Source organism: Callithrix jacchus, chromosome 6 (genome assembly GCF_049354715.1).
Source record: "Callithrix jacchus isolate 240 chromosome 6, calJac240_pri, whole genome shotgun sequence".
In the NCBI taxonomy this organism is placed as follows: Eukaryota; Metazoa; Chordata; class Mammalia; order Primates; family Cebidae; genus Callithrix; species Callithrix jacchus.
Window position 1 is genome coordinate 21,468,497 of NC_133507.1, and position 17,509 is coordinate 21,486,005.

The 17,509-nt window shown below is 45.1% G+C and overlaps 1 protein-coding gene, 1 long non-coding RNA gene and 1 other non-coding gene across 5 annotated transcripts in view; 2 read left to right on the forward strand and 1 right to left on the reverse strand.

The window, feature by feature from the left end:
- Positions 1-17,509, reverse strand: part of LOC118154778 (uncharacterized) — a 174,066-nt gene that overhangs the window by 58,321 nt on the left and 98,236 nt on the right. The gene's annotated exons all lie outside the window — the stretch shown is intronic.
- Positions 1-17,509, forward strand: part of ST8SIA2 (ST8 alpha-N-acetyl-neuraminide alpha-2,8-sialyltransferase 2) — a 76,962-nt gene that overhangs the window by 19,864 nt on the left and 39,589 nt on the right. Inside the window, exon 1 of one of the 2 annotated variants that reach the window (XM_035303885.3) lies at positions 13,685-13,825. The exons of the other annotated variant lie outside the window; for it this stretch is intronic. Coding sequence (XP_035159776.1) covers positions 13,758-13,825 — 68 coding nt within the window. The 5' untranslated portion in view covers positions 13,685-13,757. Of the gene's footprint in view, positions 1-13,684; positions 13,826-17,509 lie in introns of those variants that run through there. 2 annotated transcript variants of the gene reach the window in all.
- On the forward strand, positions 4,504-4,638 carry LOC118155194 (small nucleolar RNA U109). Its single transcript, XR_004745405.3, has one exon. It is a non-coding gene; the product is annotated as a small nucleolar RNA U109 (small nucleolar RNA).

Sequence of the window (17,509 nt, forward strand, 5' to 3'; positions counted from 1 at the left end):
AAGAAGGGAAGGCGGAACTCAGCCATAACCTATTCTCTTCTCAAAAAAACTTTTAATCAGAACAATAATTACATTAAAATGAAAACAGCATCTGCCAGCTGTTGATACGTATTCATTATCTCTTTTAGTCTTCACAGTTCACCCTTTTGAAGGAGTGAGGAAACTCAGTCTTGAATATGCTGCCAGCTGAGGTAGAGCTAGGGACCACAGCAAAGCCTGTGTCCTCGTTTGGCACCTCACTTTATTTTTATAGTATTGTATCAAAGAGGCATGTTTGTCAAGACAGCAGGGAGGCCAGATCCCATTTCCCTCCTCCTTCTGGCCAGGGGGTGGGTAGTTTCTGTGCATCCTCACCACACACTTAACTGTTCCAGATGCGGCCCTGAGAAGCCTTTGTGTGCCAGGGTGCTTGACAAGCGAATGTGATCTGCCCAGGACAAAAGGGTTAACTCCCCTGTCCACTTGTCAGGCCCCTGCAGTCATGTGAAGAAGTCATATGGGAAAGAATTCTCTCTGCCTTTGGATTCTTCTAATCCCTAGCAAGCAGCAGACAATCCCCTTGCACTCCTGCCTTCTTTCCTGAAGTTTTAGGTAATAAATTGATAGTAGGAGATGTGGGGAGAGGGTGAGGCTCTGGAGCAGCCCTGATGTGAAGCCCTTAATGATACCTGCAGCCATTGGCCCTAGGGCACTGTCTACAGCCACCAGCCCAGGCCCTGGGAGCTAATAGGCTGTGGCTTTCATGCCCCTCTAGGCCCAGCCCGAAGTGGGAGTCTGTGCTGATATTCGGGGTAAAGGGAAAATCGAAGGAGGGAAGGACCCACTGATTCTTCACACCTCTCTTCTGCGGGTGTTCAGAATAGAAGCCAGCCTCCCCACCTTCTGCATAGCCTGAACTTCCTGACAAAATCTGCTGGAAATCTTCAAAGCACAGGTCCAGGACTGCCAAGAAGGAAGGCATGAGAATAAAGTCACAGGGGTCAGCCCCCGGTCCCTGCACATGCTCCCTTTACCCTGACCCGGCTTCATACCTATGTGTCTTGGCTCTGGCTGGGTGAATCTCTGGTGTCTGTCTGAGTCAGGCATAGTGACCCAGGTACATTGGCTGCCTGGCCCTGTCCTCTGGCTTCCCTTGCCAGTGTGTTCCTGTGATACTAAGTCCGTCACAGTTTTGACTCAGCTCAGGTTCTGACAAGCCCCGACCCCAACCTTACCTTTGCGCCTACTTCCTAGTTTGGGACAATCGCTTAGACAGAGCTGTATTCAAATTCTGCCTAGAGCTCCCTCCTCACTGTCAATCTTGGCATATGACGCTTAACATCTCTAAGTAAACTGGAGGAATAAAAATGTCCAACTCATAGGGCTGGGATGGGGATGAAGGGCGTACATCCACAGCAGGGGCGGCCCCATGGCCAGGTGTTAACTCTGGTGATGATTCCTCTTCTCAACATCCATCCATCCGAGCAAGGTTCTTCTCCTGCTTGCATCCAGACACCTGATTCTAGCCACAGTCCTGGGGGCCACCATCCTCTCTATGCTCGTCACCATCCCACCGACACCCACCACAAGCTGTCTTGGCATTAGTTGGATGCAGCCATTTTCTGTGCCCTAAATCAACACGGCTGGAGTTCATTTCTTCTACCCTGAGCACATCTTCGGGCATTCCCCAAACCAATCAGGAAGTGGCTCACAGGGAGGACCCAAGAGGCAGAACCTCTCCTCTGCTCCCTTTCCTCCCCAGAGCCTTGGGCCCCTAAAACAGCATGGGCTGGGAAAGGTGGGGCAGAGATCACGGCTGATGCCTGAAGACACCTGGAGCTGTTGCCCTTCAGAGGCCAGGGCTTCCTCTTCCTATTCTATCTGTTGGTCATCAGCAAGCCCAGGAAGCAGCCTCATCAAGTAGCTTAGAAAGCATGAAGCTCCAGAATTTCCTTCTCCTAAGCTTTTGTTTCTGAACATTACAGGGGAAAAGGGACCATGCCCTTGGGTGTTCCTCCTGCCTTTGCTTGATTTTATCAATAAGCATTTAGTCAGCTGAGACTGAGAAGGGCAAGAAACTCACACTGCTGCCACTTCCTTAGGGCCTATAGTCCTCATGCACCTGGCACAGGAGGGGCTTCTGAGTCAGCGAAGTTTGGAAAAACTGACATGCGCTGAATTTCGCTAACCGATAAGAGGGTGAGTCCAGGGATCTCAAGCTCAAATACCTTTACGGTCCAGGCAAGTCACAGACATAAGCGATGATACTCAGTGTAAGACAACAGGGAGTAGTGTGGACTGCAGAAAAATGTAGCTTATGCATCCCCCACCCCCACAACAAGAGGACACAAACACTTCCCAACCCCAGCAATGACTATGGTTCAGTGTTACCAGCTCTCCTGACTATTTAAAACAAGCCCGAGATGAGGATGTTTTATAATGACTAGTCTCTTGAGTTTCAAACAGTAGCCTCTGATTTTCAAAAGGTTGAACATGCAAGTCCCTGAAGACACGTTTAGACCAGCTATGACCCAGGGCTGGCAGTTCATAAACCCTGAGTTCAGCGAATGAAAAATAGAACAAGGGATTCCAGATAGAGGGCATGATATTTAAAGACACAGCCTTGTGAACTGAGTCATGCGTTCTAGAAACTGCCCCTTGCCTCATGGGGGTAGGACGTAGATGTGTGGAAAAGAAGATGAGGCTATAGGGGCAGTTCAGGAAGGGTCTCTGCGCCATGCTAAGGAATCTGAATATGATTCTGAAAGCTGCAGGGGTCATGAGAGACCCTGAAGAGTTTAAAGGAGACAGAGGCACGTGCACTCTCCATTCAGAAAGCTGTGTCTGTGTGAAAGAGGCGAGGGGCTGGCAGATAGGCAATCTCTGCACATGGGGAGGTAAGACAGGAGAAATCGGGGCAGAGGGATGAGGGCACTGGCCCCACCCTCCTCAGATCCGGAGGCTGGGGGACTCTTGAAGGGGGAGTGTAGTAAGGGAGAGTGTGCAGTGTGGACATCACCCTGATTTTGAATGAACTAGGGGTGGCTGCCATTCCGAGAGACCACCAGGTAGAAGGAGAGGAGGTGGGTGGAAGAGGTGTTGAGGTGGGCAGTGTGTGGAGCCCACCAGGATGTGCTGTGACTGGAGCTGGAAGCGAGGTGTCCAGAGGCAGATCAGACACAGAGGGACAACAAAAGCAGGGTTTGGAAAAGCAGCGCGTGCAAAGGACACACTCTCACCAACCCCAGCATCCTGAGAGGTTGGGAAAGAGAAGGTCAAAGAAAACCCGGAGAAAGTGTTGCTGGAGGATGAAGGAGGCGGGAGTCTATGGCCTAAGGGGTACTTCGGAGCCACGCTCGATTCACTAGCAGAGAGAGGGAACGTGCTGTCCGACCCACTCCAGGAGAAATCGGAACATGTGGCCAGGGTGTGCATGCCAGGGTCCCGTCTGGGTTCAGTTCTGCACAGCCCAGTGGATTGTGGGCAGGCCTTGCCCACGTCCTAGCCACGTGACCTTCAGATGTGCCTCTTGAGAAAAAGGCACATGTCCACTCCCATGTCCACTCCCCAGCAGCCCCCCTCTGAACAGGCCTCCAGCGTCCACCGTGAAAGCAGGCAGCACCGTTCTACCACGCCAGCACAATCCACTTTCCTCCCCAGCACCGTTCTACCACGCCAGCACAATCCACTTTCCTCCCCAGCACCGTTCTACCACGCCAGCACAATCCACTTTCCTCCCCAGCACCGTTCTACCACGCCAGCACAATCCACTTTCCTCCCCAGCACCGTTCTACCACGCCAGCACAATCCACTTTCCTCCCCAGCACCGTTCTACCACGCCAGCACAATCCACTTTCCTCCCCAGCACCGTTCTACCACGCCAGCACAATCCACTTTCCTCCCCAGCTTATCTCTCCCTAATGGACTGCACAGTTCGAAAGCAACTTCCCCGAGGACAGCTGTTCCAAGGGGACTTGTCAGACTCCACAGGCAGCAACTGGTTTGTTCCGTTCCAAAGGGCAGTAGCCATCACCTTCAACAACACTGCAGCTAACGTCCACATATCCAGTGCTGCTTATATCCATCCTGCAGCAGGAGCCCAATTCACAGAGGAGGACATCAAGACTAACAGAGGTCTGGAGCTGCAAAACCAGAACCCAGCAGGAGGCAGAACTCCAGTCCCTCCCGGGGGTCCTAGCCATCCTCTTTCCATCCATCTGACACCAAGTCTTCCTAAATGGTAACCACCATGGCAGGTGGAGCAGAGGGAGTGGCCATTTCCTTAGAACTGGGCACGTAGGGAAGGGGACACATCAGACACCCAGAAGAAAAGAGACTTCAAAGTCCTCCCCAACCTGAGTGGCCTCCAGGAATTCTCTCATGAAGAGGCTGCAGCTGATATTCACAGGGATGCCACATCTGAATGCACGTACATCAGGAAGGGAACGAAAGAGAGAGGGAAGAAAGCCAGGTTGAAGGCAGAGGACTTTCACGTCCCCTCAAGGCAGGCTCACGAGCAAAGCATGGCACGCTGGCCGGGCATCCTGCTTCTCTTTAAAGAGCATGGATTTATCTGTAACATGCCACATTAATGAAATGAGTTTTCAGGGCTGCCAACCTCTTGGTTAAGGTTCTGCACAGTGTATTTCTCCTACAATAAAACAGGAAAAGTGACATCTGAGGTTAACAATGTATCTGCAGTGCGAGACCCAGCGGCTGTCAATAATGGATGCTAAATAACTAAGCAATGGAGGACTGCATGAATTTTCAAATAAAATCTCTCCTATGCATCGCTTTGAATGACTGGGTCACATCTTTTTTTTTTTTTTTTGAGACGGAGTTTCGCTCTTGTTACCCAGGCTGGAGTGCAATGGCGAGATCTCGGCTAACAGCAACCTCCGCCTCCTGGGTTCAGGCAATTCTCCTGCCTCAGCCTCCTGAGTAGCTGGGATTACAGGTGTGCGCCACCATGCCCAGATAATTTTTTGTATTTTTAGTAGAGACGGGGTTTCACCATGTTGACCAGGATGGTCTCGATCTGTTGACCTCGTGATCCACCTGCCTTGGCCTCCCAAAGTGCTGGGATTACAGGCGTGAGCCACTGGACTGGGTCACATCTTATCCTTACGGTGTAGTGTGATTGGAGAGTCTAGCTTGAATATTTTGCCACTTAGCTAACTTGCTGTCTCACAACTGTTTGCTGAGCAACCCTTGCTTCATCCTCAACTGTATATTAAATCCTCCTGGGCAGGAGGTGAAGGGCAGTTTGCAGGGGGCCACGTTCTGCAGAAATAGGAGGTTTGGCTTCATGCAGACCACAATCAAATCCGTGCTCTGCTGCTTTACTCACTGGGTGACCCTGGGCAAATCATTTAACCTTTTGGGCCTGGGTGTCCTATTTCTAAAACCAAGTCAGAAAAAAGAAAGTTACTATGGGTCAGGTGTGGTGGTTCACACCTATAGTCCCAGCACTTTGAGAGGCTGAGCCCGGCAGATCGCTTGAGCCCAGGAGATTCAACACCAACCTGGGCAACATGGCAAAACCCAATCCTTACTAGAAATAACAAAAACATTGTGGGGTGTGGCGGCATATGCCTTGTAGTCTCAACTACTTGGGAGGCTGAGGTGGAAGAATCAGCTGAACCAGAAAGTCAAAGCTGCAGTGAGACATGATGACACCACTGCACTCCAGCCTGGACACCAGCAGTGAGACCCTGCCTCAAAAAAAGAAAAAAACAGAAAGACATGCCTTTGGTAGCATGCCTGGCATATGGAGGGCCTCAAGGAATGACGTTCTTAATATTTTGAATTGTTGTTTTAGTCTAAGAAAGAGACAGGCAAGAGAATTTTTGTCCTGTCTGGTCCAAGAATTGTCATTTGGGATGGTAGAGGCATCATTTTCACTGAGTGACCTTTGGTTGATGGGGAGAGAGAAGCTGTTTAGTTTGAAAATATATATGTATATATTCAAACGATGTTTTGTATTTGGAAATTTTACAAAACTTTCATTTAATAAGAAAAACTGTGGAAAGTAGTCCTGAACAAAATCTTATTGGGTATAAATATAGGAAAAAACTCACAAATTATTTTTTCTGAGTTGGAGTCTCACTCTGTCACCGAGGCTGGAGTGCACTGGCATGATCTTGGCTCACTGCAACCTCCACCTCCCAGTTTCAAGCATTTCTCCTGTCTCAGCCTTCCGAGTAGCTGGGACTACAGGCAACTGCCATCATGCCTGGCTAATTTTTGTATTGTTAATAGACACAGGGTTTCATCATGTTGGCCAGGCTGGTCTTGAACTCCTGATCTCAAGTGATCCACCCACCTCAGCCTCCCCAAAATCACAATTTTTAATTGTGGCACCTCTGTCAGGGGAACAGTAGGATCAAGGAGGAATTTTATGCTGTTTTAAATGAAGCCTTTAAGTGTTCAGAGGGGATGAGGTAAATAATGGATTTTTTGGACCAGAAAGTTCTTAAAGATGCCCTGAGGACTCTAACCCATCCCTTCACTTGGGATCCTTTGTCATATCTCTTATCCACAGCATGTTTCCTCCAGGGGGCGCTCAAAGGGACATTTGCCTCCCCACTCCCCAGGAGATGGTCTGTCCAGGGCCACCTGTGAGCCAGGCAGAAGCTGGGAACCAGACTCTGAAAGCCCCAGTTCACCTCTCCAGGAAGGAGCGGGTAGACAGCCTCCAACACCGATGCAGTTCGAATCATCTGGGGACTGAGGAATGCCATTGCAAGGTGGCCATATCAGAGCTTTCTTGCAGTGATGGGAACACAAACCAGGCGCAGAAGAAGCGGGGTGTGTAGTGAGGAAACAGACGGCTAGTGCAGACAAACTCGAGGAAGTCTGCCAAGAGCTGGTGACAGAGAAATCGCTGAGGGGAATAGGGACGTCTCTGAATCCTCTTTTCTACAGAAGAGGGTCATCTTCAGTGATCTGGGCTCATCTCTTCACTGAGTGATCCTCTCTAGAACACACTGGATGTGCAGGAAATACGCCCTCCCACAGCAATGCAGAGATGAGCAGGACCCGGGGCCTGTGCCTGGCCATGGTCTGGGGAGTGGGTGCTGAAGCCGAATGCTTAGAGATAACAATGGCTGAACATAGGGGGCACCCTTCTGCAGGCACGCCCAGGACGCCGAGGGGTGGTAAGAAGCCCAGGCTCATTGCATAGCAGGAAGCTCCAAAATTGGGATGGGGAACTCAGCAGAGGCTCTGTAGCCATGAACACCATACAGAAGTAGACCTCTCTGCCCACAGCTTTTCGCTAGGTCCAGCTCAACCAATAGCATACATATGTATTGCCCCTGGGTTTTCATTGCTTTGGTTTCCAGGGTTTTGAGTCGTAAGGATTTTAGAAGACAGCATTATCTTAGACATCTGTATTTTAAAGTCTGTCTCCTTTATAAGAGGGTGTAGATCAGAGGACAAGCCCTGCTTCAGTTGGTCGTCCCTGTTGATGAATCCTCTCTGGTTGGTGCCTCTGTTCACTCCGAAAGTGTTCTGGTTTGGATGATAAGTTATATTGTACCCCGAACCCTCCCCCACTTTATAGGTGACCCACAGTTTCATGATGAGAAAGAGGAAGGATCAGAACAACTGCAGCAAGAAATGCTTGGCATCCGAGTGACTTGTTTACTTGCATTTTGATGTGCAGATGCCTCTAAGTACTTTCATGTAAAGACTATGGAAATTGGCTGGAACGTAATCAAAGCCCAAAGTTCTCAGAGACGTTTTCTGAAGTTGAGCAAAGGAGAGAGTCAGGAGTGAGCTAGTACCTTTCTGTACACCGATAAAAGCTGATTAACAAGCAAAAGTTTGCTGGAATCAAACGAATAAGTCCAATCAAGCTAATATTTAAATTGAAGGCAGAAGGGATGGCAGGAAAAGAACAGAGCAGTCAATAAGGCAAGTTCAGAGGTCATCATAAAAAAGAGAGACACCCAAAATTCTCCCCATTTGCCCTTGCAGCACCCTCAGAAGCCCAATACCAGAGATGGCAATAGTCATGGAAACAACACTATCAAGGTTGAAACTTACAGAGGTCTCCAGAGCTGCCGTGCTCAGCGGTGTCTCAGTGTCTATGAGATTCAGGAGCTCCGGTACAGGCTAAGACTTTTCTGTATAGGAAAAGTATCTCAAAGGCTGTTAGTTTTTTGAAAAGATCAACAAAATAGACAAACTGCTAGCCAGATTAATAAACAAGAAAAGAGAGAAGAATCAAATAGGTGCAAAAAAAAAAAAAAAAAAGATAGGGGGATATCACCACTGATTCCACAGAAACACAAACTACAATCAGAGACTACTACAAACAACTCTATGCACATAAACCAGTAAACCTGGAAAAAATGGATAAATTCCTGGACATCTGCACCCTCACAAGCCTAAACCAGGAAGAAGTTGAAACCTTGAATAGACCAATAACAAGGGCTGAAGTTGAGGCAGCAATTAATGGCCTACGAACCAAAAAAAGTCCAGGTCAGGTCCAGGCGGGTTCACAGCTGAATTCTACCAGATGTACAAAGAGGAGCTGGTATCATTCCTTCAGAAACTATTCCAAACAATACAAAAAGAGGGAATCCTTCCCAAATCATTTTATGAGACCAACATCATCCTGATACCAAAACCCAGCAGAGACTCAACAAAAAAAAGAAAACTTCAGGCCAATATCCATGATGAACATAGATGCAAAAATCTTCAATAAAATATTGGCAAGCTGATTGCAACAGCACATCAAAAAGCTTATCCATTACGATCAAGTAGGCTTCATTCCAGGGATGCAAGGCTGGTTCAACATACCCAAGTCTATAGTCGTAATCCAACACATAAACAGAACCAAAGACAAAAACCACATTATCTCAATAGATGCAGGGGCCTTTGACAAAATTCAACAGCCCTTATGCTACAAACTCTCAATAAACTAGGTATGGATGGAACATATCTCAAAAAAAATAAAAGCTATTTATGACAAACCCACAGCCAATATCACACTGAATGGGCAAAAACTGGAAACATTCCCTTTGAAATCTGGCACTAGACAAGGATGCCCTCTCTCACCACTCCTATTCAATATAGTATTGGAAGTTCTAGACAGAGCAATTAGGCAAGAAAAAGAAATAAAGGGCATTCAATTAGGAAAGGAGGAAGTCAAATTGCCTCTATTTGCAGACAACATGATCGTATATTTAGAAGACCCCATCGCCTCAGCCCAAAATCTCCTTAAACTGATAAGCAAACTCAGCAAAGTTGCAGGATACATAATCGATGTGCAAAAATCACAAGCATTCCTATACACCAATAAGAGACTAAAAGAGAGCCAAATCAAGAGCAAACTGCCATTCACAATTGCTACAAAGAGAATAAAATACCTAGGAATACAACTAACAAAGGATGTAAAGGACCTCTTCAAGGAGAACTACAAACCACTGCTCAAGGAAATAAGGACACAAACAGATGGAAAAACATTCCATGCTCATGGTTAGGAAGAATCAATGTTGTGAAAATGGCCATACTGCCCAAAGTAATTAATAGATTCAATGCTATCCCCATCAAGCTACCAATGACCTTATTCACAGAACTGGGAAAAACCACCTTAAACTTCATATGGAACCAAAAGAAAGCCTGTAATAGCCAAGACAATCCTAAGCAAAAAGAACAAAGCCAGAGGCATTACACTACCTGATTTCAAACTATACTACAAGGCTACAGTAATCAAAACAGCATGGTACTGGTACCAAAACAGATGTAGACCAATGGAACAGAATAGAGGCCCTGGAGGCAACGCCACACATCTACAACCATCTGATCTTTGACAAACCTAGCAAAAACAAGCAATGGGGAAAAGATTCCCTGTTTAATAAATGGTGTTGGGAAAACTGGCTAGCAGTGTGCTGAAAGCAGAAACTGGACCCCTCCCTGACACCTTACACTAAAATTAACTCCAGATGGATTAAAGACTTAAACATAACACCTAACACCAACAAAACCCTAGAAGAAAACCTAGGCAAAACCATTTAGGACATAGGCATAGGCAAGGACTTCATGACTAAAACACCAAAAGCATTGGCAACAAAAGCCAGAATAGACAAATCAGACCTAATTAAACTCCAGAGCTTCTGTGCAGCAAAAGAAACACTCATTAGAGTAAACTGGCAACCAATAAAATGGGAAAAAATTTTTGCAATCTACCCATCTGACAAAGGGCTGATATCCAGAATCTACAAAGAAATAAAACAGATTTACAAGAAAAAAATAAACCCATCCAAAAGTGGGTGAAGGATATGAACATACACTTTTCAAAAGAAGACAAATATGAGGCCAACAAACATGAAAAAATGTTCATCATCACTGATTATTAGAGAAATGCAAATCAAAACCACATTGAGATGCCACCTCACGCCAGTTAGAATGGTGATCATTAAAAAATCTGGAGACAACAGATGCTGGAGAGTATGTGGAGAAATAGGAACACTTTTACACTGTTGGTGGGAGTGTAAACTAGTTCAAAAAATCATTTTTTATGGCTGCATAGTATTCCATGGTGTATATGTGCCACATTTTCCTTGTCCAGTCTATCATTGATGGGCATTTGGTTGGTTCCAGGTCTTTGCTATTGTAAACAGTGCCACTATGAACATACGTTTGCATGTGTCTTTTATAATAGAATGATTTATAATCCTTTGGGTATATACCCAGTAATGGGATTGCTGGGTCAAATGGAATTTCTATTTCTAGGTCCTTGAGGCAGCACCACACTGTCTTCCACAATGGTTGAACTACTTTACACTCCCACCAACAGTGTAAAAGCCCTTTGTCAGGACCCCTAACACTGTTGCTTTGGAGGTTAAGTTTCCTATTTGACCATGATTTTTTTTTTTTTTTTTTTTTTTGAGACAGAGTCTCACTGTCACTAGGCACCAGGCTGGGAGTGCAGTGGCACAATCTTGGCTCACTGCAACTTCCACCCCCCGGGTTCAAGCCATTCTCCTGCCTTAGCCTCCTGAGTAGCTGGGACAACAGGTGCGCACCACCACACCCAGCTAACTTTTGTATTCTAGTAGAGACGTGGTTTCACTATGTTGGCCAGGATGGTCTCGATCTCTTGACCTGGTGATCTGCCTGCCTCAGCCTCCCAAAGTGCTGGGATTACAGGCATGAGCCACCATGCCTGGCCGATTTCTTTTTTTAAAACAGAGTCTCACTCTGTTGCCCAAGCTGGAGTGCAGTAGCACGATCTCAGCTCACTGTAATCTCTGCCTCCCGAGTTCTAGCAATTCTCCTGCCTCAACCTCTCAAGTAGCTGGGATTACAGATACACACCATCATGCTTGGCTAATTTTTTGTATTTTAGTAGAGATGGGGTTTCACTGTGTTGCCCAGGCTAGTCTCGAACTCCTGAGCTCAGGTAATCCACCTGCCTCAGCCTCCCAAAGTGCTAGGATTCCAGGTGTGAGCCACCATGCCCGGCCTCAACTGTGAATTTTGAAGGGAACAAAACGTTCAAAAACAGCAGGTGGGAAATTTCATGTTATATGTACTTTACCAAAATTCAAAAAATTGGGATTGGGGGAAGAATTCTTAAACAAGCCTTCGATCACTGTTAGAAGCCCTTGCTCTAGTCATGTGACTGACCCCAAGTCATCCTGCTCCTCACTTTTCTCCTGACCATGGGTCCTTGGAGCTTGTCTGTGGGCTGTCAATGAGCATAAATCCCAGTGGTTTTAATGTGCAAAATGAAAAAATAGCATTCAGTCTCCTCCTGAAAATGTGAAAAAGAACCATCTGCAAATGAATAAATTGCGCTTTAGTTTCATCTTCTATTCTTAAGACGAATCACCTGTTTAAATTTGTTCTAGACTCTTAATTAAAATTGTCAGCTCCTGAAAGTTCATTCTGAGGCTGACTCTCCCATGAGGAACTGTAAACGTGGGAAATTCTGACACACGTAGGAGATGCCGGCACACTGGACCTTACCTTACCTGTAAACAACTGGGCCTGGTATATATTTAAATACAGACCTGTGTATATTTATATTTATGGGGTACGTCATGATGTTTTTATATATATATATATATATATATATATATATCATATATCTCAATATCTATATATATATATCAATCATATATACCAATATATATATATCATATATATATCAATATATATCATATATATCAATATCAATATATATACCATATATATCAATATCAATACATATCATATATATCAATATCAATATATCTATATCATATATATCAATATCAATATATATATATATCAAAACATCATGACATACCCCATAAATATAAACAGTTATGCATTTTTGATTACTAAATTATTCAAATAAAACACTTGGGCTTGAAGAGACTAAGCAAAATTCAGTTTTCATGTTTTGCTACTTGCTTTTCACTAGAATAAATCCAGCTGTGTGTGGTGTGATTTTGTTTTATTTTTCTTTAACATACCATTTTCATTTACTATGGTAGTTTACTGTGTACATTCTACTGAGAGAATATGACGTCCACAGTGCGAAAAAAAGTTGACATTGTAAAATGTCAACCTTTAAAGTCATCAACCTCTCCCCTAACAATGGTTGAGAACATTGTACCGAGATTGAATGGACGGTTGTTTTGAGCAGTACTGTGCCTTGTTTTACAGAGTTCTTTACAGTGTGCAGAGTGTATCCCATGGATTTTCTCACTTGCATGATCCAAGCATCTCTGTTTCTACAATTTCAGCACTTTGTGAATTATCTTTAGCAAATGTTTCTTACCCGATCATCTTCTATCAATCAACCAAGCAGGTATCGGCAGTTCCCATCACAAGGAATGTAAGTTTATTTTAATAACATTTGAGGCAAGACCTCATTAGAAAAAACAAATCCCTCGTCAGTTCCTGTGATTTATTCTGGAGCCCAACATCTGCAGCTCAATTTCTTTGAAAGATGATCTCCCCTGTCCTATGAACAGCTGAGAGGTGAGGCGGTGTCTTGGACAGGTGTAAATAACACGCGGGAACACGGCACATGAGCTGCAGGGACGGCTTTAGAAGAAAAGCCCGCACTTAACTCTTGAAGCCTGGTTTGCTTCACTGAGTCCCAGTGGGCAAAGCTCTGTGCAAGGCTAAGAAAGTGAACAAGACAAGCTTCTACCCTGTTTTACTCTAAGTTCTGCTTTATTTACATACGTCAAGGCCAACAGATGCGGCAATGACTGCTATGAAAAAGATGCTTGTTATACTCACGTCACGGGGCTCTAGGCAAGGAGACACTGCGGTTGGTCTGGAGGCAGAGGGAGGGGGAAACTGGCAAGAGCCTTTGTTGTGGTTTGCCCAGAAAGGAACGGGCAAGGCAGGGCCAGCAGTTTTAGGATTGGCTAGTTTGCGTAATTTCAGCAGGCTCTGCAGTGTAGGGGCTGTGGCTACTTGCATGGTACCTAGCCCGGGGCAATCAGGGTAGGGGAATACCTGGCCCTACATCAGGGAAGGGGAATTTTGGCCCCCAATAAATGAGACAGTTCGGGTGTGTCTTCAATTTTGTCATTTGTCAGGAGCACTCCCAGGAGAGTTGTTTGCTGTCTCTAGAAATTGGCTAACCCTGGGAGGGGCCATTTCTCCAGGGTCAGAAGAGCCCCAGATGTCAATGCATTGGAATGGGGGCGGGGGAAGACATGTTTAACACGCCCCCTCGAGGGCTGACACTTTAGCACGGCCGCAGGAGGAAGCTAAACCTGGCACACAAACCCCCAGGCCTTGGTCTCTCTGACTGTATGAGGAGGAGTTCAGATTGTGCGAATGACAAGACTTCTGCAAAGCCTTCCATCTGCGATTCCACGAGGTAATTAAATATGAGAAGAAGGTGACAAATGCTGTAATAGAATTCAGTGCTCTGGGGAAAAAGGAAAAGGTGGCTGAGAATTGAAAATTGGGATGGTTCGGAAGGAAGGAACCGGCGCCGGGTGAGGGGATTCGCATGGAAGGTGATGTGGATGGGCAGGCTGGTGGGGCTGGGGGTGAGGCATGGGGGATTCCTCTTCTCAGAGGCACGGGGCAGAACACAAGAGTTCACCAGCAATGAAATATCTCCACCAAAATTCCGAGTGCTGAGGTTGAGAACCCCTGAATTTGAGTAAGAACTGGTATGGAAAGGTGTGTGGATTTTTAGTGTCCCAAGTTAGCAGGACTCAGTGTTCTCCAGGACCTGGCCTGAAGTAGGAAAAGAGGAAGGCTGGAGCCAGCTATCACAAGGCATTTGATCTCCTCTAAGCCTGGCTCTCAGGGACTGGAGGTGGGGGTGGTGGGGACGAGAGGTATTGGACAAAGGGTATAAAGTTTCAGACAGGAAGAATAAATTCTGGAGGTCTGTACTGCATAGTAACTAGTTAATAATACTGTATTGTACACTTGAAATTGCTAAGAAATTAGATCTTACATGCTCTTCACAAAAAAACTATAAGTATGGGTGGGATGAGGTGGCTCATACCTGTAATCCCAGCACTTTGGGAAGCTGAGGCAGGTGGATCATCTGAGATCAGGAGTTCAAGACCACGTTGGCCAACGTGGTGAAACCTCGTCTCTACTAAAAATAGAAAAATTAGCCAGCCGTGATGGCAGGTTCCTGTAATCCCAGCTACACAAGAGGCTGAGGCAAGAGAATAGCTTGAACCCAGGAGGCAGAAGTTGCAGTGAGCCAAGATCAGGCCACTGCACTCCAGCCTGGGTGACAAAGCGACACTCCATCTCACCAAAAAAAAAACAAAAAGTGTGCGAGGTGATGGATATGTGAGTTAGCTTCACTGAATTATTTCACAATGTATACAGATATCAAACCATCATATTATAGTATATATACACGATTTATTTGTCTAATTTGTCTATTATCCTTAATAAAGCTGATGGGAGGTTGGGCACTTGGAAAAAAAATTAATGCATCTCTACTGTCTGTTAAACTTTACTCCATGAGCATGGGGACTATATACGTCTAGCTTGGCCAAAGCCTGAAATATAGTATTACTCAAAATAGTTCTGTTGAATGAATAAGAAAAACAATAAGTTAGATGTATTGCTGTCCTCATCCTGAGCCCCCTTAGGTTTCATTAAAGAAACTGGATTTAGGTTTGTTGAGGTTTGCTTTTAGTACAAGCCAGATTTGGATTTTTATAAAGTTAAATCTGTTGGCTTTTTTTTTTTTTTTTGGTAATTTCTTCTTATTCTTCTAAATTTAAAAATCCTCCCATATACTCCTTAGCCCTCATCAAAAATTTGATGAATATGCTCTTCCTTGTTCTTGCCAGTTTCTCACAGGTTTCCTTCTTTAAATATTCAACTGTTTTAGAAAATCAAACACCGCATGCTCTCACTCATAGGTAGGTATTGAACAATGAGAACACATGGACACAGGGAGGGGAGCATCACACACTGGGGTCTGTTGGGGGGGAATGGGGGAGGGACAGCGAGGGGTAGGGAGGTTGAGGAGGGATAACATGGAGAGAAATGCCAGATATAGGTGACAGGGTGACGGAGGCAGCAAGCCACATTGCCATGTATGTACCTATGCAACAGTCCTACATGTTCTACACATGTACCCCAGAACCTAGAGTGCCATATATATATATATATATATTTTTTTTTTTTTTTTCATTCTCAACTGTTTTGGCCAGGATGGCAAGGTGCAGTAGCTCACACCTGTAATCACAGCACTTTGGGAGGCTAAGGTGGGTGGATCACCTGAAGTCGTGAGTTTGAGACCAGCCTGGCCAACATGGCAAAACCCTGTCTCTACTAAAAATACAAAAATTAACTGGGCATGATGGCAGGTGCCTGTAATCCCAGCTATTCAGGAGGCTGAGAGACATAAGAATTGCTTGAACCCAGGAGGTGAAGCAGTGAGCCAAGATCGCTGCACCACTGCACTCCAGCCTGGGCAATGGAGCGAGACTCAATCTCAAAAACAATTTAACTGTTTCATTCTGTCATTCCTAGAGGGTGGTACAGGTACTCCTTGTACTCCTGGTGATAATGTAAGCTGATTTTAGGAATTCTGTTGGTAATTAATCTTGTGTTAATAGTTGCGTAGGTTTTTTTTTTTAATTACTTTGTAATCAGGACGTCAAATCTGTATTTCACAGTGGATACTGCTTAGGGTAAGGGTAAGTTTTTAAAGATGGGTCTGTTTTAAAAGTTAAATGGATAAGAGTGTGTAGAGTTGATAAATATAAAAAACTGGTAATAGGGATCTGAAAACTATTAAAGTGTGGGAAACATTTGTTAAATCCGTGATTTTTTTTTTTGTTTAGAGTAAGGTAACACTCAACTGCTTTTCTCACAACTCACCACCAGATCATTAACAAACTATTCCAAAGCATTTATTGAATTTCTGTTTGATAGTGATTTTTTAAAATCATCTATCAGTTCTTATATGGAACATTCCTGGATAATCTGTTTTGTTCTATGAAACGATCATTGGTCTTGAACTGTTATTGTACTTTTAATTACTGTGCTTGACTTAATGTCTGGCCTAGCAGGTCTCCCCTCCCCCAAAGGAGAGGCCGATTTTGAGGGCTAGGGTCCAGAGTGGGGGCATGTGAACAGACAGTAACCCATGAGCCATAGCACATCCAGCAAGGCCGCTGGGACCCGACCCAGGTGAATGTGGGTTACAGCAGCGGAGCTGACCCAACATTCCCAGACCCCAACATGGTAGTGCAAGAACTCTGTTATCCCAAGGGGAAATGGAGAGGAACAAAAATAAATATTAGGTATCACATTCAAATGAGAAGAACCAAGGATACTCTTGGTCATTGGGAACTAGACCTGTAGTGATGAATTTGGAACCATAAGGGAGAACTAAAATGAGACTCTGGGTGGGTCATGATACCCTTTCTGTTGTCTTGTTATCTGCCTGTGAAATGGGTAGATATAACCTGTTGCTCAGTAATGTTGAAAAGACAATTTATCTGGAAAAGACGTGTATATATAGACAGGCACACACACGCATGTGCACAATGTGATGCACAATCAGACACAAAAATCCAGACTTAAAACCAGCGTGTGGATAGGCACTGACTCCGCCCCCACCCACAGTGTTCTCATTGAATGACAAGGTTCCTTTCAATGCACAGCTTCCCCAGTGATTTCAATTATTTATTTGGAGTCCGCCAACACACCCTATAATTTTTTTTTAATTTTTATTTATTTATTTTGAGACAGAGTCTTCCTCTGTTGCCAGGCCGGAGTGAAGTGGCACAATCCTGGCTCAATGCAACCTCTGCCCCCCAGGTTCAAGTGATTCTCCTGCCTCAGCCTCCCAAGTAGCTGGAACTACAGGCGTGTGCCATCATGCTAGGCTAATTTTTATATTTTTAGTAGAGACAGTGTTTCACAGTGTTAGCCAGGATGGTCTCAATCTCCTAACCTCGTGATCTGCCAAAGTGGTGGGATTACAGGTGTGAGCCACCGTGCCTGGCCCAATTTTTTTTGTTAATAAAAATAATGAATCTCACATACAACTTTTCTAAAACAT